Source organism: Aricia agestis, chromosome Z (genome assembly GCF_905147365.1).
Source record: "Aricia agestis chromosome Z, ilAriAges1.1, whole genome shotgun sequence".
NCBI lineage: Eukaryota > Metazoa > Arthropoda > Insecta > Lepidoptera > Lycaenidae > Aricia > Aricia agestis.
In genome coordinates, this window is record NC_056428.1 from 21,772,911 (window position 1) to 21,799,331 (window position 26,421).

At 35.4% G+C, this 26,421-nt stretch overlaps 1 protein-coding gene across 1 annotated transcript in view; it reads right to left on the reverse strand.

The window, feature by feature from the left end:
• Positions 1-7,910: 7,910 nt before the first annotated feature.
• The window catches only part of LOC121738489 (probable citrate synthase 2, mitochondrial), a 48,872-nt gene continuing 30,361 nt past the window's right edge, over positions 7,911-26,421 (reverse strand). The window contains exons 6-9 of the mRNA XM_042130560.1: positions 11,541-11,673; positions 9,571-9,716; positions 8,919-9,081; positions 7,911-8,198 (exon numbers count right to left, since the gene is read on the reverse strand). Coding sequence (XP_041986494.1) covers positions 8,037-8,198; positions 8,919-9,081; positions 9,571-9,716; positions 11,541-11,673 — 604 coding nt within the window. The 3' untranslated portion in view covers positions 7,911-8,036. The remainder of the gene's footprint in view (positions 8,199-8,918; positions 9,082-9,570; positions 9,717-11,540; positions 11,674-26,421) is intronic.

The following is a 26,421-nucleotide window of genomic DNA, read 5'->3' on the forward strand; positions in this document are numbered from 1 at the left end:
TTTACGATTCTCTAATGGCACTGTAGCCACATGTCCATTAATTCCAAAAAAACAGGCGACCATTTGCTTCAAAGTACTTTTTGCACGAGTAACTTTTGTTGGTTTCGGCTCATCTTGGAACACCCACACCGTTGACTGTTTTTTAGTTTCGGGGTCATATGCATAGATCCAAGATTCATCACCTGTGTAGATATTATAAACGGCTTTTCGTACCACGGTTGTATTTTTTTATCATTTTTTTGCACCAATCGACACGAGCCCGTTTTTGATCGATTGTCAAGTTGTGCGGAATCCAACGCGAACATATTTTTTTTACAGCCAAATGTTCGTGTAATATCTTATGTATGCTCGTCATACTTATGCCTAAGGACGCCTCTATCTCGCGATATGTAACATGACGATCACGCATTATTAGTTCCCGCACAGCATCTATATTTTGTGGGACAACAGCTGTTTTTGGGCGACCTTCTTTATTTTCATCCGTGAGCATAGACCGCCCACGATTAAACTCACTGTATCAGTGATAAACAGTGGTTTTTGATGGTGCTTCATCTCCAAAAATTGCGGTGAGTTGAATAAAGCACTGTTGTTGATTTAGCCCACGCCGAAAATCGTAGTAAATCATTGCACGAAAATGTTCACGCGTTAAATCCATGGCAAATGAAGACACGCAATTTTCAAAATGACGCCACAATGGAAAAATAATTGACAGTCACATGAAACAAAATGTATTCTTCAACCAAAGAGTTCTATTTTCAAATGTTGTAATTACTTTTTAAATATTGTTCTTGTACCTAAGTGGCCAGTTCCGGATACATAAATAGCAGCCCTCGTAAGGGATGTAGAAGCGCTGAGAACTAATGGCAATGTTATTTAATATGATCCAATATAATTCGTTGAATATCGGTGACTTTAGCACCCTATAAAACAAGTTCAAACATAAGTAATGAACCAACCAAAAACGTAACTAAGCATTTAGATAAAGCAAGTCTAAACATTTTTATTCATTCTTACAGATAGATAATAATGATCGGGTGGTTGCTGGAGTAAAATGCAGCTGCGTTTATAACCAGAGCGGCAAGTGCAAACATATTGCTGCTTTAATCAGTAACAAAAATACAAGCAATACTTTATACTTAAAAAAAAATGTAATGTTTTTAAAAATCTTGTTTTTATTTATTTTTTACAGCATTAATACTAGTATAGTCTATAAATTTACTAAAACACTGCAAACATTCTTCATGTTTCTGAGTCTTTGCATTAATACACTTTCAATCAATGAGTTTCTAAAATAGTAACATAGAATATCATTGCTTTCAATCACTTCAATATGGATTCTTTCTCGAGCAATATCAGCGAGCAAGTCCTTTCGGTTTGCTCTTGAGAGTACTCGTTTTGTTTTGCTCAAAATGGGGGCATAATAATTTTAACTTTTTTACCCCTTTCATCTAAGACTTGAAAAACCTTTTTCATTCAAACTCTATCTCCAGCTTCTAAAGATCAGTTAAACCAGATGTAGTATCTGGTTTATCGTCATTTGTGAGTCACTGTTTCTTCCACCTGATACTTTGGATTTAAATGAAATAGATATTCTATGAAACTATCACTGTAAGTTTTGTCGTCGGGCTTTGGAGAATATGGTGATCCATCATTCATCAACACTAAAACAATAGTTAGGTACTCAATTAATATCTTTATAAAATGCAACTCAAATAAAATTGACTTGACTGATAATGCAATTTTAGGTTATATCGAATCACATACTTTTTCATTTTTACAGCTGCAGCTATCTGATCTAATTTCCTAGTGGATTTACGAAAAACATTAAATTTGTATACTGACTTCCTATTTTTGCTGTTATTTTTGCAGTCTACGATACAAAAACCATTAAGACCAATTTCTAAAAATTTCAAAACAAGATTGACAAGTTTGTTTGACTACTAACTGAGCCCCTTTGGTTGTATATTTTTGCCACGGCAAGCGCGGCAATCGCTTTATTTACCCCCTCCACCCACTTCGCACGCTCTGAATACACAATATTATCGTTTGTCACTGAGTATTGTTACATCCGGTATATTTAAGAAAATATTTACAATACTTGATGGCTGTAAACAAGTGTTGAAGTAAGTAGACTAAAATTAATCGATGTTAAATGTTAGCAGTGAAATAGTGTAACCATATTTTATTCTAAGTATTGAGCACCAATTTATTCAATAGTTTGTATTTTTCTAATTTGTCTCGACGTTTTTTATATTTGTTGTTATTGTTTTTTTTTATTTATACAAACATTCTAATATTTTTATTGCTTTTATTTTCCGCACATATCTTTTTTTAAATATTTCTGATAAGTGTGACAGAACGAAATGTTTTGTTGGAACTACTATTTATTTGCCTGGTACAGTAGTTAATTATTAGGCCTTATGTACCATCGAGGAAATTGATTCCTAGGCAGTTGACAGACCAACGCGACGTGATTTGGTCGGATCATGTCAATTCAAAAATTCAACTTCAAACTTCTAAATAATTTATTCAAAATAGGTTTACAAAAACACTTTTTGATGTCAAAAATAATTACAATTTAGATTTAAAAACACAATAAGTGAAATTACATGAACAGATTTCATAATATCAGGACAACATAATAACATAAAAACCGGCCAAGTGCGTGTCGGGCCACGCGCAATATAGGGTTCCGTAGTACCGCTAGTTTTTGATAATGTTTTGCATGGTCAATGAATGCACATTTATAACGTGTTTTACACTACTAACAACATCATCTCAGTTACGTTCAAAGGATTTTGAACGAAAAGTTCCTTTGTACTTCTACGAATACATTTTTTTTACTTGATCGCCTATTACCAATTGCACATTGAACTAACGATTTTTTCCACTTTATAACTTCATATTTCACAAATGGATCCCTAAATCGGAAAATGATCTTTGAATACTCGTTATATTTAAAAAAAAACTATCCAACGACACCTCACACGGTGGGGTGGACGCGAAAAAAAATCACCCCCGCATTGATGTGTAGGGGAGGTACCGTATTTTTTTTTTCAAAAATTTTATACATAGTTCTGTATGTCGGCAGCATTAAGATGTGCTGTATTCATGCCGAATAGGGAAGATGCCATATTTTTATTTTTGTTTATTTAAAAGAACTCCATGTAGAATAGACCATAAGTATACTTAATAAAAAAAATTAAAACACGGAATTTACTGCAAAATATGCGGTTTAAAATTGACAATTTAAATGTTGGCGTCAAAACGGATTTATAGTCTGTATGACGTCACTACTGTTTGACAAAAATTCTTGACAATAGGGACCGTGCAGAAACTATAGAGGGCGTCGTAATTCGACAGCAGCGACACGATGCGAGTAAAAGAAGTAACTTGTGAGTGACTTTGGCTTCGCATTCTCTTTGACCCCGGCTAGTTTATAAGTGTTTTTTTATGTTTTAGACTATAAAATGATTTAATACTTACACTCCCAAGTGACCACATGCGGCCGCGAGAACAACAACAGATTTCCAAGAATCCGCGATCGAAGGATTAAAGTAAAATACTAGATGACGCCCGCAACTCCATTGCGCCAAAAATCATTTATAGCGCGAGAACCGTACATCTTCCCGGGATAAAAAGTATCCTATGTCCTTTCCCGGAGCTCAAAGTAAATCCATACCAAATTTCAGCAAAATTGGTTTAGCGGTTTGGGCGTGAAGTGCTAACAGACAGACACACTTTCACATTTATAATATTGAGTATGGATGAGTTTCTAACCGTAAACAAAGAACGAAAGCGTGAATAAAAATGTATAAAGCTTATCCAGTTATCTAAGAAAATATCTGAAAAAGTAATTAGTAGCATCCATCAGCATAGAAAGTAAAAACTTGATAAATATTGCAATAAAATAATGAAGATGCAAAAATACTTATATAATAATAATAGAAAATACTTGTGGATTAATAAAATATAACAAGTTCACTAAAATAAATGCTTTTATTTCATTAACCTTCTGCGATTCGCTCGATACTATCTTCACAACTTTTGTCTGTCACTATTTTTAACTAATTTCAGTCTGGACCTCATTAGCGCAAACACCATATAAGTATTCTTTATAACACACAAAGACTGCACTATAATCTTTTTCCTACTTGAAGAATCATCCTTTTGAGAACCAACACTTTGATAAGATGGTTTAAGTTCAATACTATCCTCAGTATTGAATTCCTGGCAGGACTTCTCAAGATTATCCTTACTTTTGATGCAAATTTATGCTAATTAAATGAGCGGTGCTTATGTATGTATATCAATTTAGATGGAAGCCAGTTTGGATGTTTACTGAAAGAAGCAACGGTTATAGGTTAGGTTCATATTGTGTTCATCAAAAATGAATTTACGTATAATACTACGTATAATATAATCTACAAAATTCAGTGTTTTTACGAGTCTACACATAACATTCATGAAGCATTTTTAATGCTTAAGTATGTTTTTACCGGCTTTTATCCATTTCTTTCGTTTTTCAATAAGCCAAGGCATGTGAATACTTTTGGCAGAAAAATAGTAAAATTTTACATCGTTCGATTTGCCTTTATTTTTCTTGTATGTATTAGAACATCCGGGAATACAACATTGCATGAAAACACTCAAATTTTTCAAGAAATCTTAAAATTTTCTGTAGCTTGACTAGAGCTTGACAATAAAATTTTCGTAAAAGTTTCGGCTACTCGTCACTAGTGGCAGTGTCATCGCTCTGCACGATCCCTATGGCCCCACCTGATCGTACCTCTCAAAAAGTTGTCATTCCCTGCGTTCCATTTACTGTTAAAAACAATCAAAACGCTCAAAATGGAGGCATTTTGATCGTTTTTAACGCTAAACGGAACGCGGGCATAGCATGTGTGACGTCACTGAACGCTGATTGGTGTTTTGAAATCCGTTCCGTTTCAAGTACTTTAAATTCGTAATTTTTGTAAAAAAATATTTTATAAAATATTAACCTTGCAGTGGCTCTTCTTTTCTTTTTTTTTAACGTTTTAATAGCAAAATTTTCATAAATATTATATTTGCATGTTCCCTATTACAGCTTTGTAGGTCATAGTCTCTGAGCAAAACAGCGGGCAGACAGACAAACAGACGGACGGCCGGACAGACAGACCGAAACTATAAGGGTTCCTTGTTGAAAATGAAACCATTAACATATCATCAGTGTATGAGAAGCAATGATCAGAATTCAGGGAAATATAACAGAGATTTACACCCAAATAATAATCTTTGTCACATATGCAGTGATCAACCATAAAATATGCTTAAAGACCAAACTACGTAGGTCCCCCATCTGCCTAGAAATCAACTTCTCTGATTTGATTCCTAGACAAATAGGAGACCTACGTCAATTGGTCGGGTTATGTCAATTCTGTGTATCTGTCGTCTGGATTTTACATAACGCGACCAAAATCCGTAGGTCCGCAATCTGCCTATGTATCAACTTCTCTGATAGTACAAGAGGTTAGGGTTAGTAGTTAAGTTAGGAAGAAAATAAAATATCCATCATTGTATACCTTATTATTCGCCGTCGCTGTAAAGACTAAAGAATGTAAAAATATTTTGTGAGGGTCCCGATTTCCGAGCATCGAATATCGTTTCGTATGCTTATTGCTTTCTACTTCACGCGCGACTAAAACGACCTGCGATCGAAATGTCATTCGACGCTTGAGAATCGGGCCCCGGTGCTACAGTTGTATATTACTGAAGGCCGAAACTTCAGCTTTCGGTCGGATTTCGCCCAAACTGATAAAGACAAAATACATAATATGTAGAACGTAGATAGTACATGATTGTACCCAAATTTTGTACAAACCGGATATTTTTTTATTTTTACATTTCTACATTCTATTTTCTATGAAATAAAAACCCATATTTAAATTTTCATACAATAAAATCTATTTATTTTCAATTTGTAGTGAGACTTATTTTACGAAATTTCAATATTCTGAATTCGCCTTCTTTATGCTTTGCAATGTATCCTTTGATTGCATTGGCTAACGGCCGTTCCCAATATTTGATCTATCTCTAGTTTTGCCCTACTAGAGATAGGAATAGCTCACATTAGACATTAGAGACATATATTTTATGTCAATTGTGAGCTATTCCTATCTCTAGTAGGGCAAAACCAGACATAGATCAAATATTGGGAACGGCCGTTAGAAGTTTGCTTTTTCACAGCTCTCAGCAAGGGATAGTTGACCTGTTAAGTTTTGATATGATTGTCAAACAGAGAAAGTTGAACATTGTCAACTGACAAAGTTATCCTAATAAATTTTATTACTTATTAATAATTAAAGCATAGTGGATGAAGTGGCTAACATTTTTGAAAATGTTCCCTTTTTTGCATTTTTGCAAGGACTGGGAAATGATTTGCAAATTGCAAATAAAAATGTGGATTTTATATTTTACGCTTACAAAATTAGCCAGTTGATGAAGTTACTTAAGTTTTATATATCATATAATTATATATGACGCCTCCGTGGTCTAGTGGTATAGAGCGCGGCTCTTGACGTCGTGGGTTCGATTCCCGCGTTGGAAACATGTTATTTCCAAGTTTGGTTAGGCCAGTGCAGGCTGATCACCTGATTGTCTGACAAGTAAGATGATCCATGCGTCGGATGGGCATGTAAAAAGTCGGTCCTACGCCTGATCTCTCGCCGGTAGTGTCGGTCTTCCGTCCCACTGGGTTATGAGAGTAAAGGAAAAGAGAGTGCTCTTGTGTACTGCGCACACACTTGGGCACTATAAAATTACTCCTGCGTAGCTGGCCTGGTTTCAATGAAACCGGCCACCGTCACCGAAACCGATGTGGGAGCTATTATTATTTTAAGTTTTATAGGAGTATGTTGATGTCACTATACTACTATATTATTTTGATATACAGGAAGAAATAAAACAAATATCTACTACACCATACCATTTTATTTTTAGTATTGTCATCGAACTGTGAGTGGTCTCCACCGCACGCATCGAACATACCCATACATACATTACTGTGGTGAAATTACAATAAATAATTACAACTAATGTAATGATACGACGAAATCTACAATCCGAATATGGAGAAATTTACTATTACGGCAAAACAGGGGATACAGATTAAATAAATACAGAAATACTTTGGTAACTCTATGACTAAATTGAATAAATCTGAAATAAATTAAATTTTATGGTCAAACTTTTGGTGTTGGTCGTTTTCTCGAGGAAAACGGTTGACACCTACATACACGGATCACAGTGTTACTGAAACTAAGTACAACATTATGCAATACTACGGGTCTCCCCGTTTAAACTTACTGTGATATCTAAGTTTTACAATATGCACAGCATACTGATTCACCGTGAAACACTCTTGATCTAAACCCATAATATCGCTAAAACGAAAACATACGAATCGCCACAGATTTAAAAAAAATATTTCAAATAAATTACAATGTATATTGTATAATAAAAAAATCACAAACGTAAGTACAATAATTTCTTAAACAAACAATGTTAACCACTTACACTTCTTAATACTAAATAACGTTTTCTGTGGCGATATGTACAGATTCCTTGGTGAATTACATTACGTGTACATTTTAAATAGAAATTTTACAATATGTAACGAAAGTCCAATCACTAATAAAATGTACCGCAACATACCCCAATTGGGATAAACGCTATATAATAGAATAGAGTAACTAGTAAAAACAATAACAAGATTTACGTATAAAATATAAAATGAATGGGTTATAAAATTTATTCTATTCCATTCTTCATAATATAGGCCACTTGTTAAAAAGCGGTGTAGAAAAGATAGGTCCGGTTTCTAAAGTTTTTTGACAGTTTATAGCATTGTTCAACATTGGCTATTTTGACGTTAGCCAATCAAAAGCGCCAGTGAATTGTCAAAAAAACTTAGAAACGGGGATTGGAGTATAGCGTTTACCCAATTGGCTTGGGAGTGTCAATTGGCAGTGTTTCAATGCTCCTGAGATCTGGATTTACTTGCCAAGTTGTTTGATGAGGAGGTCAGTGCTGAGGGATTTGGGGCGTTCGATGGGTAGTCCGAGAGCCCGAGACCAGATGAGCTGAGCGAGTACTCCGAGAGCTCGCGATACTCCGAACATCACGGTGTAGTAGTTCATCTCCTTGAGGCCGTAGTACTGTGGATAGAAATTAAGCCAGTGTTCAATTAGCACAGAAAATGTGAACTCAATAAGGGTTACGTAGTAACTACAAGGAACCCTAGTAACCCGTATAATTTCGCTCTGTCCGTCAGTCCATCGCCATCTTCGGTAGTTATGAATATGAATTAACGAAATTATGTACGTCATACCACAGGCACTGCATACAAAACTCACACTTAATTGTAATCGCAAATATCTTACTCTTTTTTAAACAGAAATCAGAGATCTTTTTTAACCGATTCAGTGCGGATGACACGGGAGCCGTGTCATCTACTTCTATGGCGTATGACACGGCTCACGTGTCACGAGAAAATTGTATGCCGCCACGACTGAAAGTCTTCAAAAAGGTGCGCCGCATTGAATCGGTTGCTATTTTATTATTTCTAATACCATATTACTTTGCATTCAATAATTTAATTTTCTATTCATTTCCGATGTGGCTTAACATGCTTGTCTTGTGCAGACACATGCAAAACATTAACTTAACATCCCGAGTCTATCATAAAGTAAAGACGCTCTTCTGATTCGAACACTGCAGCTCTTTTGTCGGCAGAACAGTCGTAACCAAGCACGAAAACCCTTTGATAATATCATCTCGGGGGGGTGTCAGCCGGACGCATTTGTCCAACATGGCTCAACATGTAGAAAAATTAAGCATGTATTGACAAAGTTAACAATATACTTGTTAATGCTCACCTGTAGCAATACACCAGAGTGGGAGTCTACGTTGGGCCATGGGTTCTTGACTTTGCCGAGCTCAGTTAGGATTGGTGGCACCACTTTGTACACGGCGGCTACCAGTTTGAAGAGAGGATCATTTGGCAGATGCTTCAGAGCGAATTCACGTTGGCATGTGTATCTGGAATTGGCAAAAAAAAACATTGTATGTAACATAAAACGACACTTTGCACTCTGTGCTTTGTATTTGACAAATGGCGTTAAAAACTATCAAAATGCTCTAAATAGGAGGCATTTGAGCGTTTTGATCGTTTTTAACGCTAATAGAGGAACACGGGGATTGTAAAACATTATTTTAAATAACAATTTTTCCTAGTGCAGTGCTAGTTTCTTACACTGGTTCTCTTTGCCGGGTGAGGTCCCGGAGGCATCGTAGACTTTCTTAAAGCGTTAGTTTCAAACCTATCCATACTAATATTATAAATACGAAAGTGTGTATGTTGTCACGTCTTCACGCTTAAACTGCTGAACCGATTTTGATAGGTATGGACATACTTTACCAAAGGATAATTTTTATTCCTAAAAAACATACGGTTCCCGCGCAATAAACAAAACATATCGAGTGGAGGACGTCATTTTAGTTTGAAAAAAAATCATCTCAAAGCCTCACCTAGGGTCAGTCTTCCTTAGCACAGCGTGTCCATATCCCGGGACGACCTGGCCGGCCTTTAGAGTCTTCCAGATGAACTCCTTCAGACCTTCCTCTGTGAAGTTGTCTCCGACCTGCTTGCGGAGTTTCTCTAACCAGATGAGCACCTAGAAGTGAAGCAAAACATAAATCCAGCGTGAGTCTAAACGTACCATCAGAGAAGTTGATTCCTAGGTAGATGGCGGACCTCAGTAATGTGTTAACGTTAAGTCAAACCGACCCACAGCTAACATTGAATTGATATAAGCAGACATGACGTAGGTCCGTCAACTGCCTAGGAAATAGAAATCAATTTCCTCGATGGTACATTATTGTTATTTTTTAGAAAGGCACCATAGGTTGTTTCGCGTTTCGCAGCGTCAGTGGACTAGAGGCGTTCTAGTCCACTGACGCTGCGAAACGCGAAACAACTGCTAAAATGATGCGAAACTGTAATAGAGCGAGATGCAATATAACGCATTGTCGTGTGGCGGATGAGACAGTAAATCGGTTCGCCGCTGTTTCGCAGTTCGCATCGTCGGTGGACTAGAGGCGTAAAGTGAGGAAGAAACATGATAAGGGCGCTTTTCCTGTCACTCGCGCGTTAGAAATTGAGATATGGATAACTACTATTTATTAATCTGTGGTATGAGTGGATTGTACAGTGTGTACCATGAGGAAGTGATAATAACTTGGGGTTAGGTAACCCCTGTCACAGTTTATACACGTGTTCCGTGTATAAAGTTTACTGTGAAAGTAGCAGTTCAATCAAATTTCAAACAATATGCCTCAAGTCCTTACTAATGTCTGTCTGCCTGTTATCTCTTCACTCTTAAACGGTTGAAGTAATTTAAATGAAATATGGGAGATGCTTTACGAGACGTCAGAAGAGAACGGACATAGGGTTGTTTTCGTCACGGAAAAATATTTCCGCGAACGAATTTCGGCACAACGCGGCATTGTGGGTGTCATCCTCTAGACACGCGGCGGCTTGTCAAGCCAAGTTCAAGTAAACAGTACAATCGCTCTCACGTTTGCAACTAAGGAATCAGCGATAACTCATCACCACGTACAGTCGCGTGCTTTGTGTATAACGCCTTAAGACCCTTATCGTCATAGTCGTAAGGTCGAAACACTAACCGACGTGATATGTCACGACTGAATCATTTCGGGTCACGACTCACAAGCGATGTTGTTTTTAAACATTCTTCTTATCGGTTTAATAAATTCTCATTTATAGAGTTCCGTAGTCAACAAGGAACCCTTATAGTTTCGGTCTGTCCGTCCGTCTGTCTGTCCGTCTGTCTGTCTGTCTGCCCGCGGTTTTGCTCAAAGACTATAGGACCTACAAAACTGTTATTTGGCATGAATGCACATATTAATAATGCCGACAAAATGGTACATGAAATCTTAAAAAATATTTTTTTTTTTGTAGTACAACTACACATCAGGCGGGGATGATTTTTTTTTGCGTCCGCCCCATCGTGTGGGGTGTTGTTGGATAGGTTTTTAATATATTATGAGTATTCATAGATTATTTTCCGATTTAGGGATCCGTTTGTGAAATATTAAGTTTTATAGTGGAAAAAATCGTTAGAGTCTAGTGTCCCCCCTTCTACCAGCTAAACGGTTGCTTCTAGAAGTGTAAGAAAATTCACGGGAGTAGGAAATATTATGCTGAATTTAAAAGGAAAACTATCACGGATAAGAAGACTTCATAAGTTATTGAGTCAATCAACTAAAAAAAATGTATTCGGCGAAGTATAAAATAACTTTTTGTTTAAATTCCTTTGAAAGTAACTGAAATGATGTTGTTAGTTGTAGTGTAAAACACGTTATAAATGTACATTCATTGACCATACAAAAATTAAAAAAAAACTAGCGGTACTGCCTTCCCTTCCCGGAGGTATTTATTATTCACCGATCTAGGAAGATGATATCACACAACTCACCTCCTGGTTCGCGAGACCGTGCAGTGGGCCAGCCAGACCGTTGAGACCGGCGGCGAAGGACAGGTACGGGTCACTCAGCGCTGAGCCGACCAAGTGTGTGGTGTGCGCAGACACGTTGCCGCCCTCGTGGTCACTGGAGATAGAAGACAAAACATCAATAAGACTGTTACTAGACAGGCCCGTAAAGTTGGTCTCAGGTAACCGAAGCCTAGCTGACTAGACACTAGGCCTCTTAATATGTTGGGACTTGGGGGATGGTAGATATCTGAAGCGAACAGACAGTTACTAGATAGCAGCAGCAGCAGGTGGCATTGCATCATCGCCCAGTGCAATTACAATCTTACGAACTATGATAGTAATTAGTAACATACAAATGTCAATAAAATAGCTATTTTTATTGGTTCATATACGTAGGTTACACGATCAATCTGTCATCAATCTGGATGGTAATAAAAAGTACATAATATAAAAAAATTATCAGTCCATCAATCCGTGGGTGACACGATCAGTTTTCCGTCAATCTTTACCAGATTGATGGATCAGATTGGTGAGAAACTGATCGTGTAACCTACGTCATTAAATAAAAATAAAAAAAAATAAAAAAATTGCAGAAAAAGCCAAGGCAAACGCAAAAAGCCAAACGCAATTCGCTATTGCCACCTAAAATATTAAATGGAGACACCAAATATATTTAGACACACTGGTGTCTAAATATAATTTCTAAATGCGGTTTTACATTCTATTAATTATATTTAGACACCAGTAACTTGCGTAGTATTTGAGAACTCTGCTGGGGTGCCATTTAAATAGGGAATTACGCAAAAATCGGAGCAGAGGGCGCTACTAACACATACAGTAAACTATACGACCAAAACCGGACGGACATGTTGCACACGTCAGATTCTGAGTTTCTGAATCTGACGTGTGCAACATGATCATTATCAATTTGTCAAAAATTGTCAAACATCGAACGAAACTTTTTGCTTACTGTATGTGATGTGATTCTCTAGCGTGAAAATATTGCAGTAATTATACGAGGGCTGCTATTTATGTATCCGGAACTGGCCACTTACAAGAACAATATTTAAAAAGTAATTACAACATTTGAAAATAGAACTCTTTGGTTGAAGAATACATTTTGTTTCATGTGACTGTCAATTATTTTTACATTGTGGCGTCATTTTGAAAATTGCGTGTCTTCATTTGCCATGGATTTAACGCGTGAACATTTTCGTGCAATGATTTACTACGATTTTCGGCGTGGGCTAAATCAACAACAGTGCTTTATTCAACTCACCGCAACTTTTGGAGATGAAGCACCATCAAAAACCACTGTTTATCACTGGTACAGTGAGTTTAATCGTGGGCGGTCTATGCTCACGGATGAAAATAAAGAAGGTCGCCCAAAAACAGCTGTTGTCCCACAAAATATAGATGCTGTGCGGGAACTAATAATGCGTGATCGTCATGTTACATATCGCGAGATAGAGGCGTCCTTAGGCATAAGTATGACGAGCATACATAAGATATTACACGAACATTTGGCTGTAAAAAAAATATGTTCGCGTTGGATTCCGCACAACTTGACAATCGATCAAAAACGGGCTCGTGTCGATTGGTGCAAAAAAATGATAAAAAAATACAACCGTGGTACGTCAAAAGCCGTTTATAATATCTACACAGGTGATGAATCTTGGATCTATGCATATGACCCCGAAACTAAACAACAGTCAACGGTGTGGGTGTTCCAAGATGAGCCGAAACCAACAAAAGTTACTCGTGCAAAAAGTACTTTGAAGCAAATGGTCGCCTGTTTTTTTTGGAATTAATGGACATGTGGCTACAGTGCCATTAGAGAATCGTAAAACGGTTAATTCTGAATGGTATACGACCATTTGTTTACCAGAAGTCTTTGAAGAAATAAGAAAGGACAACCGACAACGCAGAATCATATTACATCACGACAATGCTAGCTGTCACACCTCAGCTGAAACAACTCAGTTTTTGGAGGGTCAAAAGATCGAATTGACTGGTCATCCGCCGTACAGCCCTGATTTGGCACCTAACGATTTCTTTTTATTTCCATACGCGAAGAACAAATTACGTGGTCAACGTTTTTCGAGCCGCGAAGAGGCTGTTGATGCGTTCAAAATGCACGTTTTGGAGATACCTCAATCAGAATGGAAAAAGTGCTATGAAAATTGGTTCCAGCGTATGCAAAAGTGTGTCGATCATCGCGGCGAATATTTTGAAAAGCAATAAAACCATATTAAATGATATATGTTTGTTTCTTTTTTTAATTCCGGATACATAAATAGCAGCCCTCGTATCCTATTGACCCTATTGTTGATAAGTCGACGTGGGTCTTCGACGTGGGAGACTCCTACCCTATTCCCTTCCCTACCCATCCCTACCCTCCCCTATTACCCTATCCCCTCTTAAAAGGCCGGCAACGCACCTGCAGCTCTTCTGATGCTGCGAGTGTCCATGGGCGACGGAAGTTGCTTTCCATCAGGTGACCCGTTTGCTCGTTTGCCCCCTTATTTCATAAAAAAAAGTGTCCAGTTTTTAAGGTTTTTGACACGATTTCGATAGCAAATTTGATTGGCTATTAACACGGATGATGAACTCAATCAGCAATTTTATTATATACAATGTGTCCCGACACCGGTGTCCGAAATTTATAACATACTAGCTGTTGCCCGCGACTTCGTCCGCGTTAGCATAGTAGATCACATTCCAACTCCCAAGTATTATATTTTATTGTACAAAAATATTCAATGTACAGAATTAACTTTCCTACGATTTTATTATATATAAGTACTTAGATGTTCCACGCGGCTTCGCTTGCGTAATTTAGGAATTTTACGCTACCGTTCATTTTTCCGCAAAAAAATAGCCTATGTCCCTTCACGTAGTCTATTCTTCATGTTTGCCAAATAACATAAAAATTGCTCTAGTAGTTCTTAAGATAATAAGCCCTTTCAAATAATTTCCCCCCGTTTTTTTCCATATTTTCCTCTATTTCTTCGCTCTTATTAGTAACAGCGTGATAAAATATAGCCTATAGCTTTTCTTGATAAATGGGCTATCTAACACTGAAAGAATTTTTCAAATCGGACCAGTAGTTCCTGAGATTAGCGCGTTCAAATAAGGCCTTTCATATAATTTTCCCCGTTTTTTCCACATTTTCCTTTATTTTTTCGCTCCTATTAGTCTTATCGTGATAAAATATAGGCTATAGTCTTCCTAAATCAATGGGCTATCTAACACTGAAAGAATTTTTCAAATCGGACCAGTAGTTCCTGAGATTAGCGCGTTCAAATAAGCCTTTCAAATAATTTCCCCCGTTTTTTCCACATTTTCCTCTATTTCTTCGCTTCTATTAGCCTTAGCGTGATAGCCTATAGCCTTCCTCGATAAATGGGCTATCCAACAGTAAAAGAATTTTTCAAATCGGACCAGTAGTTCCTGAGATTAGCGCGTTCAAACAAACAAACAAACAAACAAACTCTGCAGAATTATAATATTAGTATAGATTGCCTATGTAAACGTAGTCCACAAGTTAAGTTGTCAAGTGAGACCTTTTTATCTTCATAGGATATGTACATGATAAGTTCTGGACTTCTGGTCAGATTGCGAAAGCCTGAGAAAAACTAAAATGGCTGCCATTTTACAACCGTGAGAGAGAGAAAAAATTTGAGAGCCAATTTGTTTATAAAATATGCCATACATTAAAGGATCTGACACCGGTGTCGGGACAATGTATTATATTATAACCTCCTGTTAAAGAACCTCAGTGATTAAAAGCTGGTCACCTCTGTGTTACATAACTACTGCATACTACCATGCACTTAAAACTGTTTAATATTTATTAAAAAGTTGTGACTGTAGTGACCCAGTTGATTAAATCACTGGATTCGCGGAAATGGCGCGTGAAATAAAATGTGAGTACGCAATTTTGAATACCGGGTAAGAACGGTACTATTACTGAGAGTTCGCTGCCCGTCCGTCTTTCACCAGGCTGTATCTCAAGAACCACGATAGCTAGGCAGTTAGTCGAATAATGTGAACGAGCGTCGAGCACTGAAATACTCTGGAATGCTATTGCACATCCACTTACATTATTCCAGTTCCAATCCAGCGCTGGATTGGATTACTGGATAGATATAACCCGCTATTAAAACGTTCTCACACGTGTATCATAATAACCAACGCCATGTCCGGGAAAACGACCATCTCGGCTTCCGCGTAGATTGAAGCGAATAAAAATCGTTTCTGGAAACTTCTTTACGCCCGTATCATGGAAAAATACGAATGAATAATAAATCAGATGGAAAAATTTGAAGGTAGTACAGTTTTGCGATTAATGGTACACATTTAGAATGGTTTTTCCTGACAGCTTTGCCGGCACTTGGGACTTCCCCGAAGTACCATCGAAGAAATTGATTCATAGACAGATGGCGGACCTTTGTCATTTGGACGGTTATGTCAATTCGATATTATAGTGAAGAGGTAACAGACAGAACGACAAACACACTATCGCATTTATGATGTTAGTATAAATATAGATAATATTATTTAATCTCTATCTTGCAAATTTATTATGAGTCTACAAACTTATATCTACCTCAGTTAAGCCACGCTTAAACGTACCGGTTTTTACAAGGCCTTCAAATTATTATGTAATGCTAGTAACCTTGACATTTGTTAAGTAAACAAGTGTACTTGTTATATTAACAATAAAGTTTAGGCCTAATAATCAAATTATTATTTTTAGATTTTAAATTATATATATATATATATATATATATATATATATATATATATATATATATATATATATATATATATATATATATATATATATATATATATATATATATATATATATATATATATATATATAGGCAAGTCCAAACCAATGTAGTATTAAATGATGAGAAGATGAATTTAGTAGACAACACTGTTTTCTTAGGTATTACACTTGATAGTAAATTACAGTGGGGTCCTCACATTGTCAATCTTGCAGGTAGGCTCAGTTCTGCAGCATATGGAGTCAGAAAAATTAGGGAAATTTCTGACGAAGACACGGCACGATTAGTATATTTTAGTTATTTTCATAGTAGGATGTCGTATGGAATCCTTTTATGGGGAAACGCTGCCGACATTAATACAATATTTGTGCTGCAGAAGCGAGCCATACGTTCTATTTATAAAATGTCTGCTTTAGAATCTCTGAGAGATAAATTTAAAGAAATTGGTATTCTAAGTGTTGCTTCTCAATACATTTTGGATAATGTAATATATGTTACAAAAAATATAAGTAAATTTAAAGTTAAAAGTGACATTCATTCTAGAAATACTAGAAATAAGCACAAGCTAGATATGCCGGTGATCAGACTTAGTAAAGTCAGTAAATCTTTTAAAGGTCAATGTATACGCCTTTACAACAAAATCCCAGAAAACGTTCAAAATCTTTCCATTAATAAATTTAAAAAAGTAGTTAAACATCGTTTGTGTGCCAAAGCCTATTATAATAAGGTTAATGATTTCATAAACGATGGCACACCTTGGGAGTAGGATGGCTTCTTGCAAGGCTACTTCTTCATTATTATAGGACTTACAATTATGTATGTGGATATTGTATAATATAATATTTAGTTACAAAACTGTAAACTTTATTTTAAAAGATTAATTTTTTTTCTCACTTTTTTTGGTAAAAAAGTGGGCCCCGTGCGAGTTTCTTACGCCGGTTCTCCTCGCCGGGTTAGTTCCCGAACCGGTGGTAGGCATCATGTAGGACATTCTGAAAACATTTATTTTAAATTTATTCAGAAATAAAACAATTTTGATTTTGATTTTTTGATTACTAATTAGGCCTATGTTTAACTTTATGCCTATTTTAAGATCGGGGGTTAAAAATGAGGATACAGAAATAACAGTTCTGATAAACGCCATAGGCATACCTATTTCGTAATTCGTATCTGCCACACTAATATCATAGAAACGATGTAATAAGATGTATCATGCTATAATATACATTATACATTTTACATTATACCTGCTGTGTGCAGCGCTTTATGGACCTTCATTTGAGATAATTATGTAGCCGCGACCTTATGCGTTATGTAATTTGCAAGTGTTCGCGTGCGCGAGCGCAGCCGACAATAAAGTCAACCTGACCGTGAGGTAACGTAATGGTGATTTACATGTTGATACCCTTATAGCTGTAATTGCTTTCCATTGTACGACCTGGCGACTTTTATGATTTCCATGATAACAAATTCACAACGTGTTTCACTTGTTTCCATGCTTTATGGGGCTTAAAATCTTTATTAGTTAACTAGCTGTGCCCCGCAGTGTTACCCGCAGGTTTATTGGGGAAAATTGTGATATTTTCCCACAGAAAAAAGTAGCCTTTGTGAATCTAGGCCTTCCTAGAATTAATATCTAGGGTATCAACTAACTCCATACCTAATTTTATAAAAATCGCTCCAGCCGTTTAGACGTCAAGAAGTAACATACAAACTCACAAACTTTCGCCTTTATAATATTAGTGTGACAGTGTGATTCTCTGCATCAGTCGCAGTATGTTTTAACTAGACGTTCCGCGCGACTTCGCCCGCGTAAATTAGATATTTCACAGACAAATTAGTACACAAAAAATAGCCTATGATCCTTCACGTGGTCTACTTTTTATCTGTGCCAAATAACATAAAAATTGCTCCAGCAGTTCATGAGATAAGCCCTTTCAAATAATTTCCCCCGTTTTTTTTCACATTTTTCTCTATCTCTTCACTCCTATTAGTCTTAGCGTGATAAATATAGCCTATAGCCTTCCTCGATAAATGGGCTATCTAAAGAATTTTATCTGAAAGAATTTTTCAAATCGGACCAGTAGTTCCTGAGATTAGCGCGTTCAAACAAACAAACAAACAAACTCTTCCTTTTTATAATATTAATATAAGTATAGATAAGTATAATATGCACGCATGGGCCTGCATGGGCTGTCACAGATATTTTAAATAAGATTCATACTAGCTGTTTGACCGAGCTTTGCTCGGTATCCGATGAAAATGACATTTTCTAAAAATTATTCCTAGCTAGATCGATTTATCGCCCCCGAAACCTCCTTTATACTAAATTTCATGAAAATCGTTGGAGCCGATTCCGAGATTCCAATTATATATATATATATATATATATATATATATACATATATATATATATACATACATATATATATATATATATATATATATATATATATATATATATATATATATATATATATATATATATATATATATATATATATATATATATATATATATATATATATATATATATATATATATATATATATATATATATATATATATATACAAGAATTGCTCGTTTAAAGATATAAGATTATATGTACTTAGGCAGGAGGCATATTTTCATTCAGATAAGTAGGTAAGTATAACATAACATTATATCCTCGCTTTTTCCTTTATATGGAAAATATGATTCAAACACGAGCCGCGTTCATGAGTTATTAAAATATTTTCATTATGCTACAAAACAGGTTTATTTATATTACGTAGTTTGAGCAAAATAATTACACAGCCACATGTATATAAAATTCTGTGCCTAGTAGATTTTTGTATAGTTTACTAATTTTCTGTCAACTTAGACGGCAATATAATATTTCCCCTGGAGAGATTTTAGGGCCAGAGAATTATTAGAGCCAGATGAAGAGGGACGCGATACGCGGAGAACAAGTTTCTAAAAGGAACCAAAATATACCATGTTCTCAATCGCTAACGAGAGATTCAATATCCCATTGACCTTTCAGTTGTTAATATTAGAATAGGGCATATAGCCGGAACAGAACTCGAGACATAAATAGCCACGTCTAGTGCCAAGATAGCACATGTATAGACGCACTGGGTATTGCGTACGTGACTTATAAGTTATAACGTGATTGCATGCCTTCATTTTTACTTCCTGCTACTAATATGTATCATTTATATATTAACAGTCCCGACAGACGTCGTCCTGTCTTATCTACGAAGTTAAAATTGTAAAAAGCGTTACGTCATTAATTAAAGATAAGTTTTCTTAAATTTTCTAATTATATATTTTATTTGAAAATTTTATCTCCGTAATAACCTTCCTTCAATATTAAAAAACACAACAAAATAATACAAATCGGTTGAGCTGTTCTCGAGATTATCGCTTAGCAACACATATTTTATAGATTCATTTTTAAATAAGATTAGTATTACGAGAATTACGCGCTATTTTACGCAAAAAATATCATAACTGCGTAATAGACTAGCACGAGTCGGCGCATGAGTACCGGAAACTATTCCACCTCAATTTTTTTATGCGATCCTCTTCAAATTGCCCTCCTGGTGATATAAATGCATGTTGCCAGGGCGCAACCCGGTGCCATATTGTTTAGACAATTTTTTTTATATTCTTTATTGAAATACCAATAAAAAAGGTGCTATGACTTTTTACGATAAAGTTAATATTTTTGAAGATATGAATTTTTAAAGGTTCGTAAAACCTCAAATTTGGGTACTTCGACCGATGAAAAATATAAGTATTAAAAAAATAATAATGTCAAAGTAATATATTTTTTTAAATTCTATAAGATACAATAGTTAATAATATTGTTAATAGAGATTTCAAAAAATTTCATTGTTTATATCTTATTTTATCTTAGCAAAAGTAGACAAAAAATTTTGTTTTTTGTATGGGATCTTAAGCAATCACTTTATTTTAATTTTATTACTAATTATTAAAGTACAAAAATAATCAAGGATTTTGTGAAAATTTGTGTGCCTAACTGTTACTATTATTAATTACGAGCAAAAAAGGCCAAAAAAATCACAAACAAACAAATACACTTTATTGTTACACTACATTTTTATACGTGGGAGAGCCATGCTTCGGCACGAATGGGCCGGCTCGACCGGATAAATACCACGTTCTCACAGAAAACCGGCGTGAAACAGCGCTTGCGCTGTGTTTTGCCGAGTGAGTGAGTTTACCGGAGGCCCAATCCCCTAACCCCTACCCTATTCCCTTCCCTACCCTCAACTATTCCCTTCCCTTCCCTACCCTCCCCTATTACCCTATTCCCTCTTAAAAGGCCGGCAACGCACTTGCAGCTCTTCTGATGCTGCGAGTGTCCATGGGCGACGGAAGTTGCTTTCCATCAGGTGACCCGATTGCCCCCTTATTTCATAAAAAAAAAAATTGTGCACAAAAATTACAAAAATACTTAAATATAGACAACAATTATTGGTAAATCAGACATGTACACAAAGGCGGCCTTATTACTTTGAAGCAATTTCTTCCAGGCAACATTTTAACATTCATAACAGTGATACATCCAGGAAAACGGTGATGTGCAAAAGTATATATTTTATTTAAATTAAAAATCTAACAAAAGCACTAAATTGAACAAAATACATAAACAATACATTTGATTTTAATACATTATTAATATTATATACTTAATAAAATAAATAAATAATATAATATATACTAATAAATACAATACATATTCTATAAAATATATTATACGTTACAAAGGACAATTAATTATTATCGTTGACAGATAAGTTAATATACTTAGTGATTAAACAGCAATGACTTAAAATTATTTAAAGTTTTCGCCTGCCTAATATGAGCGGGTAAAGAATTCCAAAGTAAAATGGACGTAACGGTAAAGGAGGAATTAAAATATTTTGTATGATGGATAGGGATGTTAAGGACAAGGTTTGAACAGGAACGGAGCTCTTTTCTATCATAATTGTGAAATACAACACAGTTTTTTAGGTAACTAGGATAATGGGAGTCAAATAGAATATTATAGAGCGGAGGTACTTTTGTTTGTGTGGGAAGAACATACCGGAGACGTTTTAAAGAATGCCAAGTTGCGAATACTTTCCTACTAATTTCTTGAAGTTGAGGGTTCCAAGTTAAATTTTCATCGAAGCACACCCCTAGATTTTTAACGACCTTGCTGAAAGGCATTGTAACACCATTGATAAGGACGGGGGGTAGGGAATTGAAGTCAATCCTGGAGACCAGTCCTGGGCTGCCAATTAAAATTAATTGAGTTTTGATGGGATTAATAGAAAGTCCGTGATTTTTACTCCATTGGCAGATCGTCAGCAAATCATTATTTAACATTCCGATGGCAGCGTGAAGACCACCTACTTCTGACTGGACGTATACAGGTGTAGGTCCTGGTCTGCATACAGGTGGTGAAAAAAGGAATTGACGCTATAATAGAATTTATAAATAGTGAAAATAAAAGTGGCGACAATACTCCACCCTGTGGAACGCCGCACGAGATGTTACTCCAGTCAGAAAACCTATCTGATAGCTTGACTCTCTGTCGTCTTCCTGCAAGGTAGCTACGTAGCAAATCAATTACAAATGGCGAAAGGTTAAGGTCGCGAGTCTGCTTAAAATAATGTCGTGATCGATACAGTTAAAAGCATTACTAAAATCTAGTTATGTGAGAACTGTAAGCTTCTTCTGGTCCATTCCTAGTCGTATGTCATCTGCAACTTTTACTAAGGCGGTTGTCGTGCTATGACCAGTACGAAAGCCAGATTGTAGCGGTGTGAGCATATTATTGCGGTTGACATAATTTGTAAGATGACAATGGATTATCTTCTCCAGCACTTTGGACAAATAGGGAAGGATTGAAATAGGACGGTAATCAGAAGGAGATTTGGGACAGGAGGATTTGGGTAAGGGAACAATATAAGCTGATTTCCAGGCATCAGGGAAGGAAGAGGATTCTAAACAGGAATTGAAAATGTGTGAAAGAATAGGCATGATGACTATTTTTTTTTCTTATCGGTAATTGAAGGACACTTAAAAAATAGAAACATCGTTGAAAGAATGACTCTGATAGCTTAAAAATTCACCAAGATATGACAATTCAAATATCTCATAAAAAAGACCTGCCCGAAACCAATTTAGTAATCTGTGCCGAAACGCTCCATACAAAGTGCTACGAAAGACTGACGTCAGTCTTTCGTAGTTTGTACGCATCGGGAGACAACTTTGTTCGACAGGTATATTAAATATTGCGTTTATGAAAGTGGTTTCATACGAGCAAAAGTTGCTTTTAATTGCATAAGTTATCGAATTGTATACAAATATTAAGAAATTTAATTGAAAAAAAATTCGACTTGAATATCCAACTTATAAGGCGCATAACAAAAAAAATACAAATGCTATCAAGCTGAAATTTTGGTAAAACTTATTTTTTACCGTGATTTCTTTATTTTATTAACAAAATTCGCTAATCTTTGACCTTGTCATCATCCCTATTGGTAAAATTATGTCCAATATATGAACGATCACGTTTCATGTATGGGAAAATTAATTAATTAATAAAGAAAAATGGGAAATTATAACAAAAAATACTAAAAATAAAATAAAGTTAATATTTAAGGGGGGCTCCCATACAAGAAACGTGATTTTTTTGGCCTTTTTTGCTCGTTATCAATAATAGTAACAGCGAGGCACTTGAAAATTTCACAAAGTCCTTAATTATATTTGTACTTTAATAATTAATAATAAAATTAAAATAAAGTAATTGTTTAAGGGTCCTATACAAAAAACACAATTTTTATCTACTTTTGCTAAGATAAAAAAAAGATATAAAAAATGATTTTTTTTTAAATCTCTATTATCAATATTATTAACTAGCTGTTGCCCGCGACTTCGTCCGCGTGGACTTTATAGTTGTTCCCGTACATCGATTGAGTCACTTACGCGCAAATCAGAAAAGTATATTGTGTGGGAACCGCACATTTTTCCGGGACAAAAAACATTCCTTGTCCCAGATTCAAATTAGTATCTCCAATCTCCATGCCAAATTTAATCAAAATAGATTAATTAATAGTTTAAGCGAGAATCATAAAAGTTTATTGTGCGGGAACCGTACATTTTCCTGGACAAAATTAGTATTCCTTGTCCTTTCTCGAGACTCAAACTATCTCCATACCAAATTCCATCAAAATAGATTGAATAGTTTACGCGCAAATCATAAAAGTATATTGTGCAGTAAACAGTTATTTTTCCGGGACAAAATGTATCCTATGTTCTTTTTCGGACTCAAAGTATCTTTATACCAAATTTCAGCAAAATGGGTCCAGCCAGCCGTTTATGCGTGATGTCGTGACCACGCGAAATAATATAACGTTCCGCGCAGCTTCGCCCCCGTAAATTAGGTATTTCCAGACACATTAGTCCACAAAAAATAGCCTATGATGCTTCACGTGGTCTACTTCTTACCTGTGCCAAATAGCAGAAAAATTTCTCCAGTAGTTTATGAGATAAGCCCTTTCAAATAATTTGCCCCGTGTTTTTCCACATTTTCCTCTATTTCTTCGCTGCTTTTAGTCTGAGCATTATAAAATATAGCCTATAGCCTTTCTCGATAAATGGGATATCTAACACTGAAAGAATTTTTCAAATCGGACCAGTAGTTCCTGAGATTAGCGCGTTCAAATAAGCCCTTTCAAATAATTTCCCCAATTTTTTCCGCATTTTTATCTATTTCTTCGCTCTCATTTTTCTCGGTTTAGCGTGATAAAATATAGCTTATAGCCTTCCTCAATAAATGGGCTATCTAACACTGAAAGAATTTTTTAAACCGAACCAGTAGTTCCTAAGATTAGCGCGTTCAAATAAGCCCTTTCAAATAATTTCCCCAATTTTTTCCGCATTTTTATCTATTTCTTCGCTCTCATTTTTCTCGGTTTAGCGTGATAAAATATAGCTTATAGCCTTCCTCAATAAATGGGCTATCTAACACTGAAATAATTTTTTAAACCGAACCAGTAGTTCCTAAGATTAGCGCGTTCAAATCAGCCATTTCAAATAATGTCTCCCGTTTTTTACACACTTTTCTCTATTTCTTCTCTCCTATTAATCTTGGCGCAATAAAATATAGCTTATAACCTTCGTCGATAAATAGGCTATCTAACACTGGAAGAATTTTTCAAATCGGACCAGTAGTTCCTGAGATTAGCGCGTTCAAATAAGGCCTTTCAAATAATTTCCTCCCGTTTTTTTCACACTTTCTTCTATTTCTTAGCTCCTATTAGTATTAGCGTGATAAAATATAGCCTATAGCCTTCCTCGATAAATGGGCTATCTAACACTGAAAGAATTTTTCAAATCGGACCAGTAGTTCCTGAGATTAGCGCGTTCAAACAAACAAACAAACAAACTAACAAACTCTGCCGCTTTATAATATTAGTATAGATATTGTATAGAGAATTTACAAAAATACAGGGTGCAATTAAACCTTCCTGCCAAATTTTTTCCAGGGCTTAGGTATCATTAGGAGAGTTGACATATTTTATCCCATTTAAAATCCTTGCAGAACGGTCACTCGCGGCGCGGGGGAATGAGAAGGGGTGGCGCGGGATGAGGCCGCGCGTAACGTGCCCCCGCGCGACATCGTGTCCATTAATTGTAGTGTTTTTTAGGATAACTTGCGGAAGGTATTTCTCAACATTTTAGTACTGAGTAACTATAAAAGAAAAAATACGTGTATTTTTATTTTTAACAAGGATCAATATATTAAAATTTGGCAGGAAGGTTTAATAGGCTACTTGACCTATATTCAATTTCATTGAACAAATACATATTTCTAGTAGAACTTGGCCTAGGAAACCGTTTTTCACCCTTATCATCAAATAAAAGCTTATGATTGATAAATAAAGTCGATTTGAAAACGACGACGTCGACGAAAACGCTTTTGCGGTACTTCCGAATTGGATGTGACGTCATTCTATTCGTAATTTAATATCTTTTATTTATCGCGCTCGTTATATGTAAGTTTATTTGTATATAAATAATAAAAATAAGCCTAGAAAGATTTGTAAAATATATTTTCTTGAATAATTCAAATAAAACATCAGTTTTATAAATTATCTCCATTTATTGTAGACGGGTAATGAAATGGCCAAAACTTTTCTCCAAAACTTTTCTCCAAAAGTTTTCAACATTACAAATGATTTCTAATTTCTTTTTTAATTCTTTTATAATTTTTGGGCACTTTTAGACGCGTACATTTAGCATATAAAAATTTTTCAATAAAGAGAGCTTAAAATACAAAAAGTATGACGTCACACTATGGCGGACAGTGTTTTCGGCGCCATTTATATTTTATAAGGCATATTTTTCAATTAACATTTTTATGGGTTTCTACTGTGTAAAATATTAAAATATTAGTTGTTTTGTAATAATGAATGATTATGAAGCGATTAGCATGAAGAAAAAAATGAGGTCAAGTAGCCTATTGCACCCTGTATTTTTTTTAATATATAGACATTATTATTTTTTTTAATATATTTTTCATGGGTCGAAAGTACCCAAATTTGAGATTTTTCGAACCTTTAAAAATTCACATCTTTATCTTGAAAAGTCATAGGACCTTTTTATTGGTATTTTAATAAAAAATATATAAAAAATGTCCGGTTGAAAAATAACAATTCCTTGCAATTGTTTAAACAATGTTTGTTTAAACAATATGGCACCGGGTTGCGACATGGCAACATGCATTTATATCATCAGAAGGGCAATTTGAAGAGGATCGCATAAAAAAATTGAGGTGGAATAGTTTTCGGTACTCATGCGCCGACTCGTGCTGCTCTTAGATAAGACATAAGATACAAGATAATATTATTTAATGCAAGCTCTCCGACAATTCTTTATTATTGTTTTTTTACATTCTTAGTCTTCCCTTGATATTGATTTGTTAAAGTGCAAAAAGTTAATTCCCATCTTATTTTTTAAATTTCTAATGAGGCGGAATTGTAATTTAGTTTAAATTATT